The 21507-nt window shown below is 39.6% G+C and overlaps 1 protein-coding gene across 2 annotated transcripts in view; it reads right to left on the reverse strand.

Moving 5' to 3' along the window:
* LOC132383848 (cysteine-rich motor neuron 1 protein-like) overlaps positions 1-21507 on the reverse strand; it is a 224707-nt gene that overhangs the window by 31350 nt on the left and 171850 nt on the right. For both annotated transcript variants that reach the window (XM_059955055.1, XM_059955049.1), the window contains 2 exons: positions 14510-14707; positions 2734-2862 (listed from right to left, as the gene is read on the reverse strand). In XM_059955055.1, the coding sequence (XP_059811038.1) occupies positions 2734-2862; positions 14510-14707 (327 nt within the window). The remainder of the gene's footprint in view (positions 1-2733; positions 2863-14509; positions 14708-21507) is intronic.

The raw sequence follows: 21507 nt of genomic DNA on the forward strand, positions 1-21507 counted from the left end.
GAATTGCGAGAAGGGGATAGGATAGGGTGGGAAGAGGAATAGTCCAGGTGGCTGTGAGAGTCTGTAGGCTTATAGTAGATATCAGTAGATAAGCTGTCTCCAGAGATGGAGACAAGAAGATCAAGAAAGGGGAGTGAGGTGTCAGAAATGGACCAGGTAAATTTGAGGGCAGGGTGAAAGTTGAAGGTGAAGTTAATGAAGTCAATGCATGCAGTCAATGCATGCAGGCAGCAGCAGCACCAATGCAGTCGTCGATGTAGTGAAGGAAAAGTGGGGGATGGATACCAGTATAGGCTTGGAACATGGACTGTTCCACAAAGCCAACAAAAAGGCAGGCATAGCTGGGACCCATACGGGTGCCCAAGGCTACACCTTTAGTTTGGAGGAAGTGGGATGAGCCAAAGGAGAAATTATTAAGAGCAAGGATGTCACTTATGAGGTGATGAGTAAGCTCTAAAAATACTCAGTCTTTTACATGTATTTACATGTTTGGCTATAGAAGTTTACAGTATTAGCTGATTTCTAAGCATACTTGACAGATGGCAAGTTCCTATTTTAAACACAATGGAATGAAAATATGTGTTTTATAGCTGTTTTGGCATAAGTTATGAACCTGTTCTTGTGCACTTCAGATCCTGGAATTATGCCAGAAGGATACGGATGGAAGAGGTAGCTGGGTTTGGTAGTGATGCATTTTGTTCTTAAATATGACTGTTCTTCATAGGGAGGAGAATTCGTGATGTCAGCCAGAAAAGGTGAGGGTGGGGTGTCAGGGATAGTGAATGGTTAAGCAATAGTGGACAATTATTTCTCTCTTACCAGGTCCAGTTTTTAAATGACATGAACTCAGATTCTGCTCACAGACTGATGTACCCAACTTATCTTAAGAGTCATCCTTGTTACATCTGGACTCTTTATTCCCTCCCTCTCCATGACCTTATAGAACAATGAGGGGCATAAACAAAAGGAGGATAATCACATAGTTTTCAAAGACTAGGGAAGTCTAAGACTAGAAAGCATGGGTTTAAGATGAGAGGGGAAGAGATTTAAGGGGGACAAATTTTACTACAGATGATGATGGGTATATGAAGTGAGTTTGCCAAAATAAGTGGTAGAGGCAGGTACAATCATAACATTGAAAAGACATTTAGTTAGGTTTAGAGAGATGTGCAGGCAAATGGGACACACTCAGGAAGGCACCTTGACCAGCATGGGTGTGTTTCTGTAATTCTCCATGAGACAGAGAATCATATTTGGCAAAGGCAAGTGGTTAAACAAAACGAGCAATGTCAATGCTAATAAGAGGAAAATAATTCAGACAAATGGAAACTTGGAGGCTAGCACAGAAAATAATTACTATGCTGATGTTTCCTGGAAAGAGGTAACTAAGATTCTCAGCTGATTAACGAACTTGCGTCAACCCTAGACTGCAAGTTTCCAAGAAAGATTTACCACCTGTGCTATCACAAATGTTCTGCAATTCCCTGAATGTAGAAGTATATTCTGTTCTGCATTTTGCAAATTGAGTTGCAACAGGAAGTGTTAGGTGAAGGACTACAGCATTCATTTCTCTCAATGGTACTAAAATATTTATGAAAACTACAACATCACGAGCAGGGAATTCCAATTCAAAGGATCATACAGTAATATTCAAATACAATGGTAATTTCAGGGATTTTCTTGCTCAATCCTCTTCCCCACTCTGTAAGCCTAAGCAAAGGGAACATGAGAAGCCATAAACAACACTATGACCTTCATTAACTTTGTTTCTACTGTTATCAATAAAAAACCCGAGAAGGATTAGGACTACTTCAGTGCATCTTTGGTAGAATGGACGTGATCAAAACTACATGGAATAACCTTGACATTTTATTTTCTGAATGGAGATAATTTTTAATTTCAGCTACAGCACTGTGCAAAAGTCTTGGGGGTGTGTGTGTGTGTATACACACACACACACACACACACGCCACAGACTGGGGTGGGGAGCACTGGTGAAGACAAGATTATCTGATTCCAAATAAGTGGCTTATTGATCATTACAGAGTGTTTTCCTGGTGTTTCCTGTTCCTCCCCTCTCCCCCTTTTCCCAACCACAATTTCCCTCTCCTTGCTCCCCCTCTCACTCTCAGTCCACGAAAGAGACCTATTTCAGAATCAGGTTTATCATCTCTCACATGTCATGTAAATTGTTTTTTTTTGCGGCAGCAGTACATTGCAATACATAAAATTACTACAATAATGTGCAAAAGTCGCATTAGACATAAGACACCCAAGGTAAATATCTTTGAAGGCATGGAGAAAAAAGACTGACTGTGACCTGCCTCTGAGATAGTTTAACTGGACCCTTATAACATCCTCTATTCTCCATTATGGCACCGAACATGGGTGAACAAAGCTGATAGTTCACAGATGAAGGGAAATCGACATGATGTGCTCACCATCATTTATTGTTAATTATTCAACATCTATGTACTGTGCACTTGTATTTTGGCAAAATTACACACTACACACCATTGCTGGTACATAATACCAAGAATGATGGGTTCAAGCAAGTAAGAGCTGAAATGTTAGAGCACAATTGACAGTGAAAATTCCTCTGCATTTTCTGGAGATTTTAAGGAGGGAGATAATCAGTTTAGGAATGCATTATCTATTAGAAAATAACTTTTACTTTCTAAGGATTTCAGTACCCAGTAACTCAAATGTTTTCTGGTAACCTGAAACACTTACTAGGTAGGCACTGGCACATCAGGCATCCCTTCTCATCTTGTACAAAGCCATGTGGACAATCCTTTGCTGTCAAGGTACAGTTTATCAGCCTCTCACATAGTGTTGGACTGACTGTTCCAAAGGTTGGCTCTGTTGGAAAAGTAAAACATGAAAAATTATTTGCCAAATGAATACCCACTAACACCGCAGAAGTAGAAGCATGCATTTAAAAAAAAATATTGTACTAACAACTGGTTATCTGCCAGGTTTGTGATCAAAGTACTACTGAAGTTATTTGTTCTTAGGATATGATTGACACTGGTAATTCTGTATTATATCTCTCCAGAGGCTCTGAAAAGGTGCTGTGCACTTCTCAATCAACTGTTACAACAAAACCTGGCCATCTCGTTTGAAGACAGTTCTCCCACAAAGATGCTGAGAATGGAATTTGAATATTTTTATCCTGTATCAAGTGGAAGGATACAATAATATCTGTCCATATCATTAGGTTGTGTGACTCCAAAGAAGGCTTAAGACCATAAAGTCTTTCGATGGTCTTCCATTTCCTGGAGCAATAAACTGAGATGCACTTTTACATTATCTTGTCATATAGCTGAATGACTATTTAAGGATAACTCCCTCTGCATTCCAGCAATTGAATTTAATTAAATGAATACAGGTGGATATTGCTCTTGCATTAAACTTTGAGAGATATAGAATTATCCCACTGAAACAGAACAAAATCCAGCACCTCTTTTGACAAAATGAACAAATTGATTACTTGGACACACTGATGCAGAATTACTAAATCGTTATGGCAATGCTGTGGTTCTTTCCCTGTCTTTCCCACACCATTTTACTTCACATTAATTTTACTTCTCATGATAAGTGACCAGGATGTCTGTTGCTACTCTTCTGCATGTGTTGTTAAAGGACGGAAGATGACCATTCTACTTCACCAAGCCCATCATAGCTATTAATGGAACTGGAGATCGATTCCTCTGCTCTTTCCCCTCAAGTGCTTGTTCAATTCTTGGCCATTTTCATTACACTTGTGGACAGCGAGCTCCACATCATAATTACTCTCAGGTTAAAACAAAATCCTCACAAATCAGGTTAAATCTGCATCCCCGATCTGCAAACTATCCGCTAAAACCATTTTTCCTCATTTCACCTGATGACCCCATCATGATAACATACACCTCCATTAAATCCCTTCCCAAGCTTCTTTGCTTCAGGAGAACACACCCACCTTCTTCTGTATCATCTCATATACATAATCCCCAATCCCTGGAACCTTTCTAATAGATTGTTTGCATCCTCTCTGGGACCTTTATGTCATAGCTGAAGTGCCTTGACCAAAATTAGATTCTATTCTCTAGTTGTGGCCTAATCGGTACATTATGTAGATTTAACACAATTCCCCTGCACTTCTGTCTTTTTTTTAATAATTATGGAGACTGGGATCTTAAATGATTTTACAATTACTCTCTCAATATGGCATAAAACACAGTGTTGGAGCAGTAAGGACAAAGGAGCATTAACAAGAGTAACAAAAAGTTCAATTCACATGGCATTATGCATGTCCTAATATGCTTCAGGAGGATGCGATCAAGCAAAAAGCCACCAAAAGGGAAACACGAACAGCTGACCAAAAGTTTCCCCAGTGCAAGATCTTACAGAGCTTTGAGAAAAGAGGCGGAGCTGTCTATAGATGAAATTCCATGATTTCATTGTTTTCAAAAGCAGCGATCAACTTCTGAGGAAGACTTATACCAGCTTCTTGGCATGTTACCAAACTTAATCCATACGTTATGTTCCTTGTGCTTCATCATGGCTTGGCTTTTGGATTTGCTGTTCGTGTGGCCTGATGGCCACTCTTCTACTTTCCTGGCTTCTACAGTAGGCTTTAAGTAGGCTTTAAAAGCAATCATTTGCAACACTTGTTTCTCACATTCCTTGCGTACATTTTGTGGCCTCAGCTGTATTTATTGTTCTCTGCTAATAGTCACTATCAATTTGGATCCTAACTCTGTATACACTACTCCACCCCCCGCACAACCACATTTGAACTCTACCTCAGGAATGCTTTACTTCCACAAATATTGCTGGACAGGGGTATCGCTATGAGCTAAAGCCAGGGAATAGTTCAGCTCTGCCTCAGTTCTGATGACACTGAGGGGTCAGAGTTTTTTTACTTTGCAGATTTCCAATATTTAATTTCCATTATCCTGTTCATACAATCACAGAGTCATAGGGAGATACAGAATTTAAATAGGCCCTTCAGCCCACCAAGTCCAAGCCATTTGTGAATCAATTCTATGCTAAACTACTTTCCCATTATTTCCTCCAACCCAAAATTCTACCATTTACCTTTACATGATGGCAATTTACCATGGCTGATAAAGCTACCAACCCCTGCATTTTTGGACTGTGGGAGAAAACCCATACAGTAAAGGGAGAATGTGCAAAATCCACACAAACAGCAATGGATGTTGGGGATTAAGCCCAAATGTACAGCAGCAGTTCCACTAGCTACACCATGTTGCTGCTCAATTTACATAGTCCGTATCCCCCAATTCCACCAGTGCCTTTGAAGATGATAGAGTTATTGTTGCGACTGCAGAAGGAACAGAACACGAGTACAGAAATTGCAGCAGGGAATAAGCAAAAGTCTAGTTTTGAGGATGTTCCAGTAAGGATCATCTATTATTGCTGATGAGTTTGGATGATTAGAACGTAGAACAGTACAGCACAGGGATAGGTCATTTGGTCCATAATGTTGTGCCAAACTAGATAGAGTAAATCAAAAACACATAAAAACTAATTCCTCCTACTTACACAGTGCCCATGTCCCTCCATTTCCACATATTCATGTGCCCATCTAAACATCTCTTAAAAGCCTCTAATGTATTTGTCTCTACCACTACACCAGGCAGCGCATTCCAGGCATCCACCACTCTGAGTAAAAAAACTTTCCACTCACATCCCCTTTGAACCTCCCCCCCTCACCTTCAATGCATGTCCTCCGGTATTAGATATTTCTACTCTGGGAAACAGATAATCCCTGGCTACCCTATCTACGTCTCTCAAAATCTTATCAACCTCGATCAGATCTCCCATCAGCATCCGCCGCTCCAAAGAAAAAAACCCAAGTTTGTCCAGCCTGTCATGATAGAACAGGCCCTCTAAACTAGACATCATCCTGGTAAACCTCTTCTATACCCTCTCCAATGCCTCAACATCCTTCTCTACACCTTCAGGAACTTCCTAACCAGCTTCCCCTCTGTACTCTTTCTACAAGAGCTTTTCTTGATTTCTTGTTCAGAATTAACTTTCCAATGGGAAATTAAAGCAATCTAATTCAGTTTAAGATTTGATAAATGAAATTGAAAGTTTATTCAGTCTGTTTGCTGTTAAGGTTTAGGATGAACCTTAAAACAAAAAAGAGAAAAGATAAAATAATAAAAATTCTGAATTTGAAAAGGACAAATTACTTAAAACTTACAGAAACTTAATTGATAACTGAGGGAAATGCAGAACATTGAGTGAACTGAAGACAAAATGCTGGGAAAAATGCAGCAAAGAATAAATATACTGTACTTTAAAGTGCTGGAAGGTGTTGCAATGTACAGAATAGGCAGATTAACAAAATTATTTTGGAATATTACAGAGCAAGTTAACATGTGACCAGGAAGGCAGCAGGTTATTTCCAATAGGCAAAGCAAGCATTAACACAGGACTGAAGAAAGGATAGGATGATAACGAGGTGATATCATTTTCCTGGAAGAGACCCCAAGGAAAATTGAGTTCCAAGAAACAGGAAAAGGCAAAAAAAACTACAGGAGACAAAAATTACAAAACTAGAGACAGAATAAAAGACAAGAAATACTTACAAAACCAAATAATATTCAAAATGGAATGATGTTTACCTGCTCTAGAACAGGTTTAAGTAACCTAGTGAAAAATAATAGGGTGCATTTCAGAGTCTATTGCTAAGTGCCATTCCAAAACAAAGCAAATTAAATTTTCCCATTTAGGTATGATATTGTTGAAGTGAACATCATTTGAATGAATCGTATGAGGCCAGTAAAATATTTACATTTTACTCAATAGGACTAACTTTTTATGAAGAAAAGTATGTGATTTTAATAATGATAGTACCTGGCTCAACACCACAAAATCCAGTATGTCAAATATAACGTGAAGGTTAAAATACTTGTGTTTCACTGTATGCTTAGAGATTTATACTCCAATAAACCAGACTAATTTTTATTAGCCATCTGATTAAACAACATGTAATCAATTTAATGCTTAATTAATTCTCTTCAGTTGGTCTGAACTGGTGTGAAGCACAGTATGGAGAAATAACCAATGACATTCCCTTTGTAGAACCAGGCTTGAAAAATAGGAGAGCTGGCAATGACGGCAGGAGTTCAAAATAGAGTTCATATACTTGGCAACAGAACTTAGGAAGGGACTGCTGTAGGTCAGGGAATTACAGTTTCCATGCAGTCTCTGAATTAAATGATCTCTTCTGAATATCTGCTTCTCATATCTAGAACAACTTGAAAAAGATAATTCAACCTACTGAACTGCTTTGAAGGCATGGTGAATGAGCAAGTGTTGAGCTTATGAGTTATTTGTTCATTGCCTCATCTGCAGTAACTGAAGTTAATGTGGATAAACGTGAGGTTATCCACTTTGGTGGTAAGAACAGGAAGGCAGATTACTATCTAAATGGAGTCAAGTTGGGAAAAGGGGAAGTACAATGAGATCTAGGTGTTCTTGTACATCAGTCAATGAAAGCAAGCATGCAGGTACAGCAGGCAGTGAAGAAAGCTAATGGCATGCTGGCTTTTATAATAAGAGGAATTGAGTATAGGAGTAAAGACGTCCTTCTGCAGCTGTACAGGGCCCTGGTGAGACCTCACCTGGAGTATTGTGTGCAGTTTTGTTCTCGAAATTTGAGGAAGGACATTCTTGCTATTGAGGGAGTGCAGCGTAGGTTCACGAGGTTAATTCCTAGAATGGCGGGACTGTCATATGTTGAAAGATTGGAGCGACTGGGCTTGTATACACTGGAATTTAGGATAAGAGGGGATCTGATTGAAACATATAAGATTATTAAGGGATTGGACACACTGGAGGCAGGAAGCATGTTCCCGCTGATGGGTGAGTTCAGAACTAGAGGCCACAGTTTAAGAATAAGGGGTAGGCCATTTAGAACAGAGATGTGGAACTTTTTCACCCAGAGTGTGGTGGACGTGTAGAATGCTCTGCCCCAGAAGGCAGTGGAGGCCAAGTCTCTGGATGCATTGAAGAGAGAGTTAGATAGAGCTCTTATAGATAGCGGGGTCAAGGGATATGGGGAGAGGGCAGGAACGGGGTACTGATTGTGTATGATCAGCCATGATCACAGTGAATAGTGGTGCTGGCTAGAAGGGCTGAATGGCCTATTCCCGCACCTACTGTCTATTGTCTATTGGCTTTTGGCTTGGCTGCTGTTTCCATTCAATAGCTAACCTCAGTGAAACTAAGTAGCTCTCACTATAATTTAAACTGTACTATTTGTAGAAGTTAAATACAGGAACCAGGTGGAGGAGATAAAACAGTACCTTTCTGTGCAATATGTAATACTTTGAACTGCTCTGAGGAAGTAATATCATTCTATTGATATTCTGTGGGTAGTGGAGCAAAATTGTTCAAAGTGCAGTATATCTTGGGGGAAAATACACGATTAATCATTTATCACTCCATGACTTAAGAGGCAATTGCCTGTCAGATTGTTTTGTGCTTTTTGTGCTGATGTGTGAAAGCTGCTGGGTGGGTTTAAGTGACATCACTCAGGATCTAAATGCACACATTGTCACTCCTGCTACTTTCTACCATTTATATGTGACTTGTGAATGGTGTGAATCTTGACTACAAGAGCAGGCTTAGAAACGTTCCAGAATTATATCCCACACACTGCTCTTTACCAATAAGCTCTTTGCTGATCTCTTTCTTAGTTCTGATGATGGGTGCTGGACCAGAAACGTTGACTGTTCCTCTTTCCACAGATGCTGCCTGAGACCTGCTGAGGTTTTCCAGCATCTGCACTTCTTTTGATTTTCACTAACTGGATTATCCAGCAGAGTAGATTACACTTGGATAATCCAGAGCAGGCTCCAAGCCTAGGCACATAATGAGGGCAGAGACACTTAAATATTATAGAATTTCTAACCTTTGAGTGATATATTATCTATTCATTTTTGAAAAGACAAAAATCACAGTTGTTACATATTGAAGAACTTCTGGACCTTCATCTTTAGAATATTCATAAAAAAACAACACAGTAACCACAACAATACCAAGAAGGACGGACAGCTTTTGCCTAATAGCTATCTGTTGTATTATTACTTCAGTAGCTTGAGCAATTATAAATTTCCTTGGAAGCAATATAAAAACCTGTCAAATTTGATTATGTGTATGAAATTTCAAATCAGCAAATTGTAGACATCAATCTGGCACATGTCGGTAATATTAGGAGAGCATATCTGGCTGGAGTTGCTTAGCTTTCGGGAGAAGGGAAGAAGGAACTGCAGTGGATCAGTTACATCCTCCACATACTGACTAAAGAATAGGAGGGATGGTTGCTAAAGAGTAAACTCAAATCTTGTTTTGCTTCCTCAATTGAAAATAGCAAGGAGGTAGTGACAGAAAAGTCCCAGGAAGAAGAATGGTAATTTTCAATAGTATGCAAGACAGACCAAAAAATTACTTGAGACTTTATGAACTACCTACATCAGATGCATCATGGCAAAATATGAGTGCCAGATGGAAATTCTACTTCCATTATCTACATCGATAGAGCTTCTCCCATTAACAGCAATTCCCTAAAATAAATACCTCATGTTTCTGTCAACTAACCACATGCTCTAATGGAACTCAGGGTATCAGTCAACAGAATGTCACTTCCATTGGCAGAGTCTAACCATGACTGCAACTAATATCACTTGGCACCTTCTGACACTTAATGAGCCAACTGCACAAGAAGCTCTGAAGCTCAGATAGAGATTTGCACTTGTACCCCAAACAGTATGCATATTATTGTCTGAGAATCTTCTCCTGTAAACTTCAAAGAAACCAATATGGTGTTACACCATTCAATAACTATCATTGCTCAAAATTAAGATGCAACAACATATGTGAAATTAGGATGCTCTATGCTCAATGATTCAGAACTTCTTTTTGGGATTACAAAAATACATTTAAGTTACTATACTTTTAATCTTCTGGTAGAAACATTGTTACCAGAATGATTTTGAGAATATTTCAGCATTTTAAAAACATTTTCTCGGGAGGATGAGAGTTGTGATCACTAATCTGGCGTAACTCTGTCACTGCCAGGAGACAGAAAAATACTTTGCAATTCAGAATCAGCATCAATCTCATAATCACCGTTTTCAAACCCATACAGTAACTCCCCATGGCAATAAGCTGCTTCTTGCAAGAGGCATCCTTTAGTGACTTCTTAAAATAATACCGACAATTTAAACCAAGGCCATTTTTCAGTGTAGAGAAAACCCATCTAACTAATTTCACTTAGATCCATTCTGTGAATCAATAAAGAAAAGACAGTGAATAACAAGCAGGGACAAGGACATTCACTCATTCCCTTTGCTGCTTTTAAATCTAGATTCCTAAAGATAACTTTATGTACCATCCAGTATTCAGGAGAAACAGCATTTGATTTTTATATTGAAGCATGGACTTCATGTGGACTCATCTTCAATAGCAGTCCTTAAGAGAGAATTGATAAACAGGGAAACAAAGGATATGGGAACCATGCTATTCTCTGCTATTCTTCAAAACTTCAGCACTTGCTCAGCAGGTCAAGTGGTCTTGTTATTAGCTCTACAACAATTCTGCAACAGTTAGTAGATACTATATAACCTTTAAAGGTCAGAAAATAAAACTCCATAGGAAAAAACACAAATATTTCTCGGGTAACTTTAAGAATTAATAGTAATTATGATAAAATCAGAAGGTCCAGCTGAAAACTGTAGGAAGAGAACAAGCTTCTTTTGTCACCTTTTCAGTTCTGACAAAAGGTCTCCAATATGAAATGTCAATTTTCTTTCTATTCCTACTGATGACCCTCGACCTTCTAGGTATTTCAGATTTTCTGATTTTGCTTCAGATAGCCAGCTTACGCAGTTTTAAAAAATAAATTGAATTGTAGTTATGATTTCATCTGAAAAACAGACAACTTTTGTTTTTACTCTTTCTGTATCATCAGTGTTGACAATGGATAATTTATTTTGGCCCAAATCTGCACATTACAAAGACAATAATCTATCTGCTGCATGGTCTGTTAGCTAATTCAAAAAACATTGAATTGGATACTGCGGAAAATGCATTAACGCTACACTTCCTCCCTTTCCTGTCGGCTGCATTAAAGATGTTAGTTGTAGCTCATTTTGGGAGTATTCTCGCCTCTGATGAAGTAAATCTGGAGATTTGATCACAATAATCTTAGCTGACACTCCAACACACAACTAAGGAAGTTCTGCATTGCAGGAGGCACTTTGCTTTGAATCAGATTTCAAACTGAGATACCCATCTCCCCTTGGAAGGGATGCAAGAGTCCATAGAAAATGGTAAGATAAAACCTTGAAATCTTGAAAATCAGAAATTAAAGCAAAAGATTGCAGGAACACTGAACAGAATCTCTGGAAAGTGAAACAGTTTACAACACAAGTTAAAGTGCCTACATCAAATTCAAGAATATTGTTTCAATGAAATTTATTTGCATTATCCCTGTTGTTTTGTTAAAAAATTGAGTCTCAAATATCACTAGAAGAATCCATCTGTTCATTATCACAGTACTGTTTGAATGCCCCAATGTACAAATTGGTTGCACATTTCCTACATTGTAACAGTAATTACACTTGAGTGCACAATTGTTGCACTTTCTTCATATTATTTAAGGTATTTATATAAATGCAACAGTGCCTTACTTCCCTGGTTAACAAAAGCTAGTAGCATATCTTGTTTTACCAAATTCCACAAGCACAGAAGGAATTAATTCTAAATAACAAACATCAACCAGTAAGCACAAGATCTAAACAGTTCTTCAGCTAAAAACTGCATACAATGAACAAGATCTGTGAGCAATTAGTCACTGAAAACAGGCTAGGAATAGGAACACTTGTCATGAGAGAAATGATACTGTAGCTATTTCTGCCGGAACAGTGAAGGTCAAGTGGGGATTTTAAATAAAATTGAAGATTCCAATGGAGCAAGCAGAAAGGGTCACTGGTTTTGAGTAACATTCTAGTGAAAAGGGTCATCAACTTAAAATTGACATGAGAAGATGTGCAAGAAAAGATATATTATGAAAAAAAAAATTGGAATACTGGATATTTTTCCACAGGGAATGGTCGAGGTAGCAATATTGGCATAAACATTTCAAATGCAGCAAGAAAGCACAGTTTATGGAGAGAATGGATTAGTGTATTTCATTTGAATGGCTCTAAGTTGCACTATTCCAGTATAATGGACTAAATGACTTCATGTAGGAAATGCATTGCTAATGTGCCTTGTAAAGCAATGTGATAATGACCAGACAGTCAACTTCAGTGACGTTCTTTGAGGGATAATTAAGTACCAGTACAACAGGAACAATGCAACCTATGTTTTTTTTTGTGGAATACAATGAAGGCTCTCAACTTGGCTTCTCTTTCTGCAGAAGCTGCCTGAACTGTTGAGCGGCAATATGGTTTTATGTAGAATTTTACCCCTCATCACACAGAAATATAAACCTCACAGTCAGGCATTTCTCTGTTGTACCTTGTGCTTCTTCTGCTTCAAGACAATCAGTAGTTTTGCCCGTAGAAAATCAGTTTCCAAACACAGCCCATTCTCCTGTGGAAGTTCAGTTTTATGTCTGAGGAATAATTTTTGATGGATTGAGAAGATGGCAAACATGGCTCTTCCCAAAGAGATCTACAACCTCCGTAAGATCTTACTGTACACGTATTGTAGTTCACACGAGTTTAGATCAGCACATTAGATTACCACCAAAATATTATCTCTGATGCACTTGGTTGAATCCTCTCAATTGTGGTCAGCAATCCCAAAGAGAACCATTAGTATTCAGCTTGCATGGAAGCCCCAGATTTACACATCTGTACTGAGAGTAACTGGGGCTGGGTTTTCACAGACCACTCGAGGTCTAGCTGATAAATGAACTTTGCTACTTGCAGAATCATCTTTGTGCATTTAGCTCACTCACAGATGGGTGTCCTGTACATATCATAGGCAGAAATTCTGGGTGGAAGACTGATACAGCAAGATCTGACATAGCTACTACAACTATGGAAAAACATGTGCAGTATCCACCATTAAAAATCTTCCTCACTTTTACATTCTTCGCTAATGAATTGAAAATCAGTTATCCGGGAACAAAATGTATCCTATAAGGCATCTTGTCACGGTGATGTGTGCAGAATGGAATAACTCATTTAGCCTTTATGGTCAATTAATCTGCTCCATTGTTTTTAAAAGAAAAGTGTAGTGTTTTCACTTGAGTCGATATTTATTCAAAGTTATGAAATATTACTACCCTGGGCATAATTTTCATTTAGATGAAGATGCAATATCTTCTTTATGTCTTGATAATAATTCACTAAATATTATTGAAGTTCATTCATCTCGCTAAGAACAACATTCATGATAATAGAATGTTATGCTTTCTTAAGGCCTTGAGCTTTTTTAAAATCCACAAATCAGTGAATGTAATCTTTAAAACAAAAATATCTCCATTCAGTTTTTCTTCACTGTTGAGTACATTCGCTAACTTGACCACACTCGATTTTATACATAGAGAAGATAAATGGAACACAAAGTTACTCTTAGGGCAATTTACTCAGATAAGAATTCCGAGTACTTTTACAGTAAACCCTTTTTGGAATGTCACCCACCTCAGCTGAGAATCTCGATTGAAACAGGAGCCAAACCTAATTGATAAATACACCTTAAACCTGATCAATTGCATTCTATATCTGGAACCAATAAAAACATGGAGCAAATCTAGGATTGGCTAGTGTTAGTTTCAGGAGCACTCTGCTGCAATTTGCCTACCACCACTATAGGTCTACAGCAGATGTAATTCCACTGGCTCTCCGCACTGCTTTGGTTTGGAGCACCTAGACAACAGCAAAACATATGCCAGGCCTCTGTTTGTCAACTGCAGCTCAGCATGCACTAACATCATCCCTTCAATATTAATCACCAAGCCTCTAAACCTGGGCCCCTGTAAACCTCCCTCTGCAACTGGGTTCTGGACTTGCACATCAGAAGTACAACTGATCAACAAATGATGTTAAAGGCATTGCATGATAGTTTGGAGAAGGCTGCGACCCTCATAGCATTTAAGAACTACTCTGAGAAGCAGTTTAAAAGACATAACCTGCAGGGCTAACAGGCGGGATTGGAGAAGTGAGTAGAACTTGAACTCGTTTTCTCAATTGTCAGAAGCAAGGTGAATTCCATGGCCTCATTCTGTGCAATGGACTTGTATTATTACATTACCTAGTTTAATGGTATATTCCAATCAGTGTTTCACCACTTCCAAACATTTAACAGCATGGTAAAGGTTGCTTTGCATCCTGGCTTGCTGCTTTTCTGGTTACATTAATGTGAATGGCTGCTCAGTCACCTTTATGACATAATATTGCTAATTATCAGAGAAGTGGGAGAGGAAAACACATTTCACAAAGATTGCAAATTGCCCACCTTTCAGTCTTACCTTCACAGAAAGGGCAGCACTCCCCCGGTATCTTGATTGGATTCTGACACGTCTGCTTACAAGCCATAGCCACGCAGTGATGTTCCCCATTGACGCACTGACAGAAAGTACAGTCATCTTCTCGCCAGTGATCACCGTGTGCCCGAATCTGACCTCTTGCCAAACAGCCCAAGCCGTCGAAGGCTGGAAAAACGGGGTCTGCACAGGACAGAGTTAAAGAGGTTGAATAGGGTTCAATCAGAAGCAGGTTTATTATCACTGTCTTATGTTATATGAAATGCACTGTTTCGCAACAACTGTACAATGCAAAGACAGGGTTAATATAAATTACAAAATAAATATTGCAAAACAAAATAACGAGGTAAGTTTCATGAGTTCATGGACTGCTCAGAAATTTGATGAAAGAAAGGGAAGAAGCTGTTTCCCAAAACGTTGAGTGTGGGTCCTCAGGCTCCTGTAACTCCTCTCTGATAGTAGTAATGAGAGGAGGCCATGTCCCGGTGGAGAGAGTCCCTAAATGATGGATGCTACCTTCTTGAGAAACTGTCTCTTTAAGGCATCCTTGGCCATGTGGAGGGTTATGCTTGTGATGGAGATGGCTGAGTCTACAACTCTGCTGCTTTTCCCAGTTCTCTGCGTTGGTGCCTCCACATCAGATGATGATGCAACCAGTCAGAATGCTCTCCACTGTACACCTATAGAAATTTACAAGTCTTTGGTGACATACCAAATGCCCTCAAACTTGTAATGAAGTGGAGCTGCTGCCGTATCTTCTTTGTGATTGCATCAATGTGCTGAGCCCAGAATGGGTCCTCAGAGATGTTGATACCCAGGAACTTAAAGCTGCTCAACCTTCTCACCACCAAGCCATCAATGAGGACTGGTGTGTGTTCTCCCTACTTCCCCTTTCCTGAAGTCCACAATCAATTTCTTGGTTTTGTTCATGTTGAGTGCAACTACTCAACTGAACTATCTCACTCCTATATGCTTCATCACCTCTGAAATTTCAACAACAATGGCAGTGTCATCTGCATATTTATATATGGCCTGTGAGTTGCCTTCAGCCACGGAGTCATGAACATAGAGTGAGTAGAACAGAAGTCTGCTGTGTTGATGAGCAGGAAATGTGGTTAACAATCTGTATTGACTATAGTCTTCCCGTAAGGAAGTCAAAGATCCAGTTTGCAGAGAGAAGTGCAGAATTCCAGGTTTAGAAACTTGGTGATTAATACTGAGGGAATAACGTTATTGAATGCAGAACTGTAATCTATTAACATATGGCCAGATGGAAGTTTTGCTGTTGACTAGGTGCTCCAAAGCAGAGTGGAGAGTCAGTAAGACTGTGTCCGCTGTAGACCTGATGTGACAGTAGGCAAACTGCAATGAGTACAGGTAGCAGTATGACTTGGGGTTATTTGTATGTATGCACAAAACATGCTGGAAGCTGTTTACTGCTGGTTCTCAACAGTGCAAAATTTGCAGCAGTGGAACAGCGATCCACATGAAAAATATGTACTAGGCCCGACATTGTTCAGACAGTTTTTCACTTATTAAGAGCAGAGAATGGTCATGTGGGATTCAATTATGTGGTACTATCACAAACAAGAGATCCAAGCAACACACACAAAATGCTGGAGGTACACAGCAGGCCAGGCAGCATCTATGGAAAAATGTACAGCTGATGATTTTGAGACCATGGCCTGAAATGTCGACTGTACTTTTTTCCATAGATTGTGTGCGTTGATGTGGTTTCTTTGTGTTGTAGTATTCTAAATTAAAAAAAAGAGAATTGTTCTACAGCATTTTTGTCAGTGTTTCACAGCTTTGATACATGGCTAAATTGGACAGTGTGGTTTGATTAGCTTTGAAATATTTTCTTCTGCAATTTTCATGAATGGGGTTTTTGGGCAGCCTGCCAAAGGTGTCATTTCGGGTCAACTATCTTTCATCAGAACTACATAGTTTTAGATATGTAAGATTTTTCACTTACAGGGGCAGGGTGGGTGTGATCAGTGGGTGCAGTGGTGATAAGGACACCATGGTGTGCCTATGTTAGGGCGACTACCAGGGATGATTTGACATAGAAAAAGATGACACATGAACTCAAAGGAAAATTCTGACATGGCAATGAAAAAGAAAGGATGGAGAGGAGGTGTGAGTGTACAGACCAGATTGATCCCAAACTTTTGCTCTGCGAGAGTCTTGAAGCATGCGTTGAGAGCAGAAATTGTCAACTCAATGTTGAGCTCATAGAGTGCTCATTTGAAAAGGTGGAGGGAAGAGCGTAATGTTTTTTCTGAAGCTTTCTTTCAGTTTCATTAGAATAGGAGGACCATGATGCAGAGATAATGGACCAGGGAACTGAAGAGCCCAGTTGTCAGAAGCACAAAGTCAATTTTTCAACTGAATGAAAGTGAACAGACCAGTCAGGCTGCACTTGAACTTCCCAATGTACAGGAGAGTACATTACAAGAAGCAAATCCCACGGTCTGGAATTTCCATGGGACTATGCCCACTTATCGCTATGTCCACTCTTCCTTGATTAATCCCCTAGTTAGATGCTAACTCCAATATGATTGGTATGGCCCACAGGGATGCTTGGTTCAACTTTACTTGAAATCTTGCTCACAACCGTTTCATCCAATTGGATTTGATGCAAGTGCAAGTTCAGAGGGTGCATTTCTGAAAGCAATGGTTGAGAAGCTTCAGAGGTTCACTTGAATCATTGGCTTCGTAAAGAAGCCAGCTGACAGTGACCATCAGTTTGCCTACTGTCACAACAGGTCCACAGCTGATGCCATTTTGTTGGCTCTTCACTCAACTCTGAAACACCTGGACAGTGAAGACACATACATTAGGATGTCCTTCATTGACTACAGCTCAGCATTCAATGCTATCATCTCCTCAAAACTAATCAATTAGCTGTAAGACTGAGGCCTCAATGCAGGGGTGGGCAACTGGATTTTGGAAGTCAGTTCGGATTGGCAACAATATCTCCTCCTCAATCTCTATCAGCAAAGGTGCATCATAAGACTGTGTCCTTAGTCCCTTGCTCTACTTGCTTTGCACTTACGACTGTGAGGCTAAGCACAGTCCAATGCCATATTTACGTTCGCTAATGACACTACTGTTGTAGGCCAAATCAAAGGTGTTGACAAATCAGCATTACAAATCACATACCATTATGAAGAAAGCTTGGCAGTGCCTCTACAGTGTTAGAAGCTTGAAATGATTCGGCATGTGATCTAAAACTTTGACAAACTTCTATAGATGTGCGGTGGAGATTACATTGACTGGTTGCATCACTTGAAAAGCCTACAAAAATTAGTGGATATGGCACAGTCTGTCACAGGTAAAGTCCTCCCCACCAATGAGCACATCTACTCTGAGCATTGTTGCAGGAAAGAAGCATCTATCATCAAGGACCCTCGTTACCCAGGCCATATTCTCTTTTTGCTGCTGCTATCAGGAAGAAGGTAAAGAGCCTCAGGACTCACAGCACCAGGTTCAGGAACAGCTATTACTCCTCAACTACCAGGCTCTTGAACCCAAAGGGATAACTTCACTCACACCATTGCTAAACTGTTCCCACAACCTATGGACCCATTTTCAAGCATAATTCATCTCATGTTCTTGATAGTTACTGCTTGCTTATTTGTTTAATTATTGTTTCCCTTTTTTTTCTATCTGTATTTACATGGTTTGTTAGCTTTTGCACATTGGTTGTTTGTCCATCCTGTTGGGTGCAGTCTTTCATTGTTTCTATTGTGTTTCTTGTACTTAGGGTGAATGCTCACAAGAAAATGAATTTCAGGGTTGTATATGGTGACATACAAGTACTTCGATAATAAATTTACTTTGAATGTTATACAAAAGCATAAAAATTTAAAACTTATACTGGGTTGGTAAACCTTTCAAATGAATTACTAGCATTCTATCAAAATATTTGGGCCAAGGTACGATATTTGACACTATGTGTATTTAAGTTTCACTTTAAAGTAGCGTTGAGGGCTCTTGCCTGTGTTGTATGGAGGTGAAAAGTCATGTGTTGCAGGCTGGTGTGTTGGAAAGTGAGGATCAGGGGATGTGAAGGGGCAAGGGAAGAAGTGCCAGAATGGGGTTGGATGTGGTTAAAGGCCTGGTAAAGTGATGAGGAAAAGAGAATAAATATTTGAAGCACTGCAGAGCAAGGTGTTTAATGAAATAGAGAGACAGTAACTGGATGAAAGGAATAGAATTCCTACAGGAAGCCAAATGAAAGAAAGTGCAATTAGTAGCTTTAATGAACATCAACGATGCCATGTTCACTGAGTTTGGTTTTTAAAAAATCAGTCCTATATTTTACAAATGTTCTCCATAAGACATAGGAGCAGAATTAGGCCATGAGGCCCACTGAGTCTGCTCTGCCAGTCAATCATGGTGGATCCTTTTTATCTATCTCTTCCTCAAACCCAGTTCCTGGCCTTCTCCCTGTAACCTTTGATGTCATGTCCAATCAAGAACCTATCAATCTCTGCCTTAAATACACGCAACGACCTGGCCTCCACAGCTGCATGTGGCAACAAATTCCACAAATTCACCATCCTTTGGCTAAAGAATATTCTCTAAGTTGTTTTCTCTGCAAAGCTTGGAAAATTACTTTTTTTTCCTCTCTGGTTGTAGAATTCTGAAATGTCTGCAGTTATGGATTTGCATGTATATTTCTCTAATTCATATTTTATTTATCAGAATAAAACCAGGAAGTAACTCAGCTTCCTCCAGCATTTTATGTGTGCTACACTAGATTTCCAGCATCAGCATCTGCAGAATCTCTCGGGTTTACCAATATTTTGCTTCTTTTGCTTTTCTCAGAGAAATATGGCATTTCTTGCTGTCACGTTAATTGTAAATGAAACAAGGCAGCGCTAACATTTTTGTGTGGTAGCCGAATCAGTCATACTGCCTGAGAGTTCAGAAAGCGACCTGTTCAGCACCAGAGCATCAACCCGTTGTATCATCCCTTTGGGAAGGTTTGTCGATATTATCTTCTTTGTAATGGATTTCGTAAAGCTGAATACAGAGCTTAAAGATCAGTCCATGTTTGTTCATGGAAAGAAAATTAAGTTGTTTTTGATAAGACCTGTTATACCTCTGTAAGAGAATATTCATGTATACAAATAAGAAACTGAACTGTAAACCAGAAACTACCGAAGAAATCAATGCACTGGCTCATACCACTCCGTTAATTCATCCATACAATTTCATGTACTGCTCTGTGCATCAACCTAGACCCAGTGGCCAAACACTTTAATTCCAATTTCCACTCCCACTCCGAAATGTCAGTCCATGGCCTCCTCTTGTGCCTACATGTGGAGGACCCTTAGAGTAGAGGAGCAACACCTTATATTCCGTGAGTAGCCTCCAACCTGAAGGCTTGAATATCAATTTCTCCTTCTAGTTAAAAAAAGTTCCCTCCCCCTCCCCTTTTCTTCTATTCCCCACTCTGGTCTCTTACCTCTTCTCATCAGCCTATCACCTCCCCCTAGGTCCCCACCTCCTTCCCTTTCTCCCGCGGTTCACTTGCATCTCCTATCAGATTCCTTCATTCCCACTAGCTCTCAGTGCTTTGCCTTCAACTCATTTCCATTCTCACCAGATCAATTTCACCTATCAGGTTACATGCAAACTACAATGCTCATGGCTCTACTCTTTATTGAAGACAACATCACAGAGTAAGTAAGAAGTAGAGGATTGCATCTGCAATTTAGCAGTTACAAATGAGATGAGACAGCAATGAAAGTTGATAGTGTTTCATTGACCTTGGGAATGAAGTTGAACACATCCCAGCAACACAACTAAATGTCCATCATATACCAGTCAAGATGATACAACTTCAACTGCGTGAAGTATAATCATTGTCACACAATACTCTACATTCAAGTTCAGATTCATTTATTTTTCACATGTACATTGAAACATACAGTGCAATGTGTTGTTTGTGTTAACAAACGCTAAGATTACAGTGGGGGCAGCCCACAAGTGTTGCCCCACATTCTGGCACCAACACATCCACCATGTTTGCAGAATAACATAAGCAACAGCAGAATAAACAGCAGAACAACAGCAAAACAAGTCCAGTTCCTTCCTCACACCAGCCATCAACACATACACACTCTCTCTCTCTCTCTCTCTCTCTCTCAATCCTTCAACTCCAATACTAGCTGTCCAACCACCAATGGACTCATGACTTGCAGACGATGCAGAAGCCTTTGACTTCTCTGGTGGATTCACAAGGTTTGAACTTCAGGTCTTGAATTCCAGACTTCTGATTGACTTCTTCTCACTACTGCCACCAGGAAGAAGGCACAGGAGCCTCAGGACTCACACCATCAGGTTTAGGAACATGTATTAATCCTCATCCATCAGGCTCTTGAACCAGTTAGGGTAACTTCATTTGCCCATCACTGAACAGTTCCCACAACCTACGGACTCACTTTCAAGGACTCTTGATATTTATTGATTATTTATTTATTATTATTATTTCTTTTGCACACTGGTTGACCTCCCTGTTGGGTTCAGACATTTGTTCATTCTATTATGGCTACTGGATTTATTGAGTATACCTGCAAAAAATGAATCATAAGGTTGTATACAGTGACTTACAAGTACAAGTGATTTACTTTGAACTTTGACCTTTGGGGTTCAATCTTCAGTAGTATTTCCAGAACTCACTGATGACAAAGAACGAGGATCCTGGATAAAGACTCCGAACTCCAAACTCTCTGATGACTGGGACCCCGAACACTTGGCCTTGAACTTTGGTCTCTCCTATTCATGTGCCTAGGGAGTCACTGGTCTTCATAGCTCTTGCTCTCATTTAACTCCAATCCCAAAACCCACTGATGACTTGTTGACCTGGGGGGGCCACCAGCCCTGTTTCTCACTTGTCTGCCAGCCTAACACCCAACCACAAGTCCTCTTCCCATGCCCACATTTCTGGCTTTCAAACACGCATCGAG

Source organism: Hypanus sabinus, chromosome 2 (genome assembly GCF_030144855.1).
Source record: "Hypanus sabinus isolate sHypSab1 chromosome 2, sHypSab1.hap1, whole genome shotgun sequence".
In the NCBI taxonomy this organism is placed as follows: Eukaryota; Metazoa; Chordata; class Chondrichthyes; order Myliobatiformes; family Dasyatidae; genus Hypanus; species Hypanus sabinus.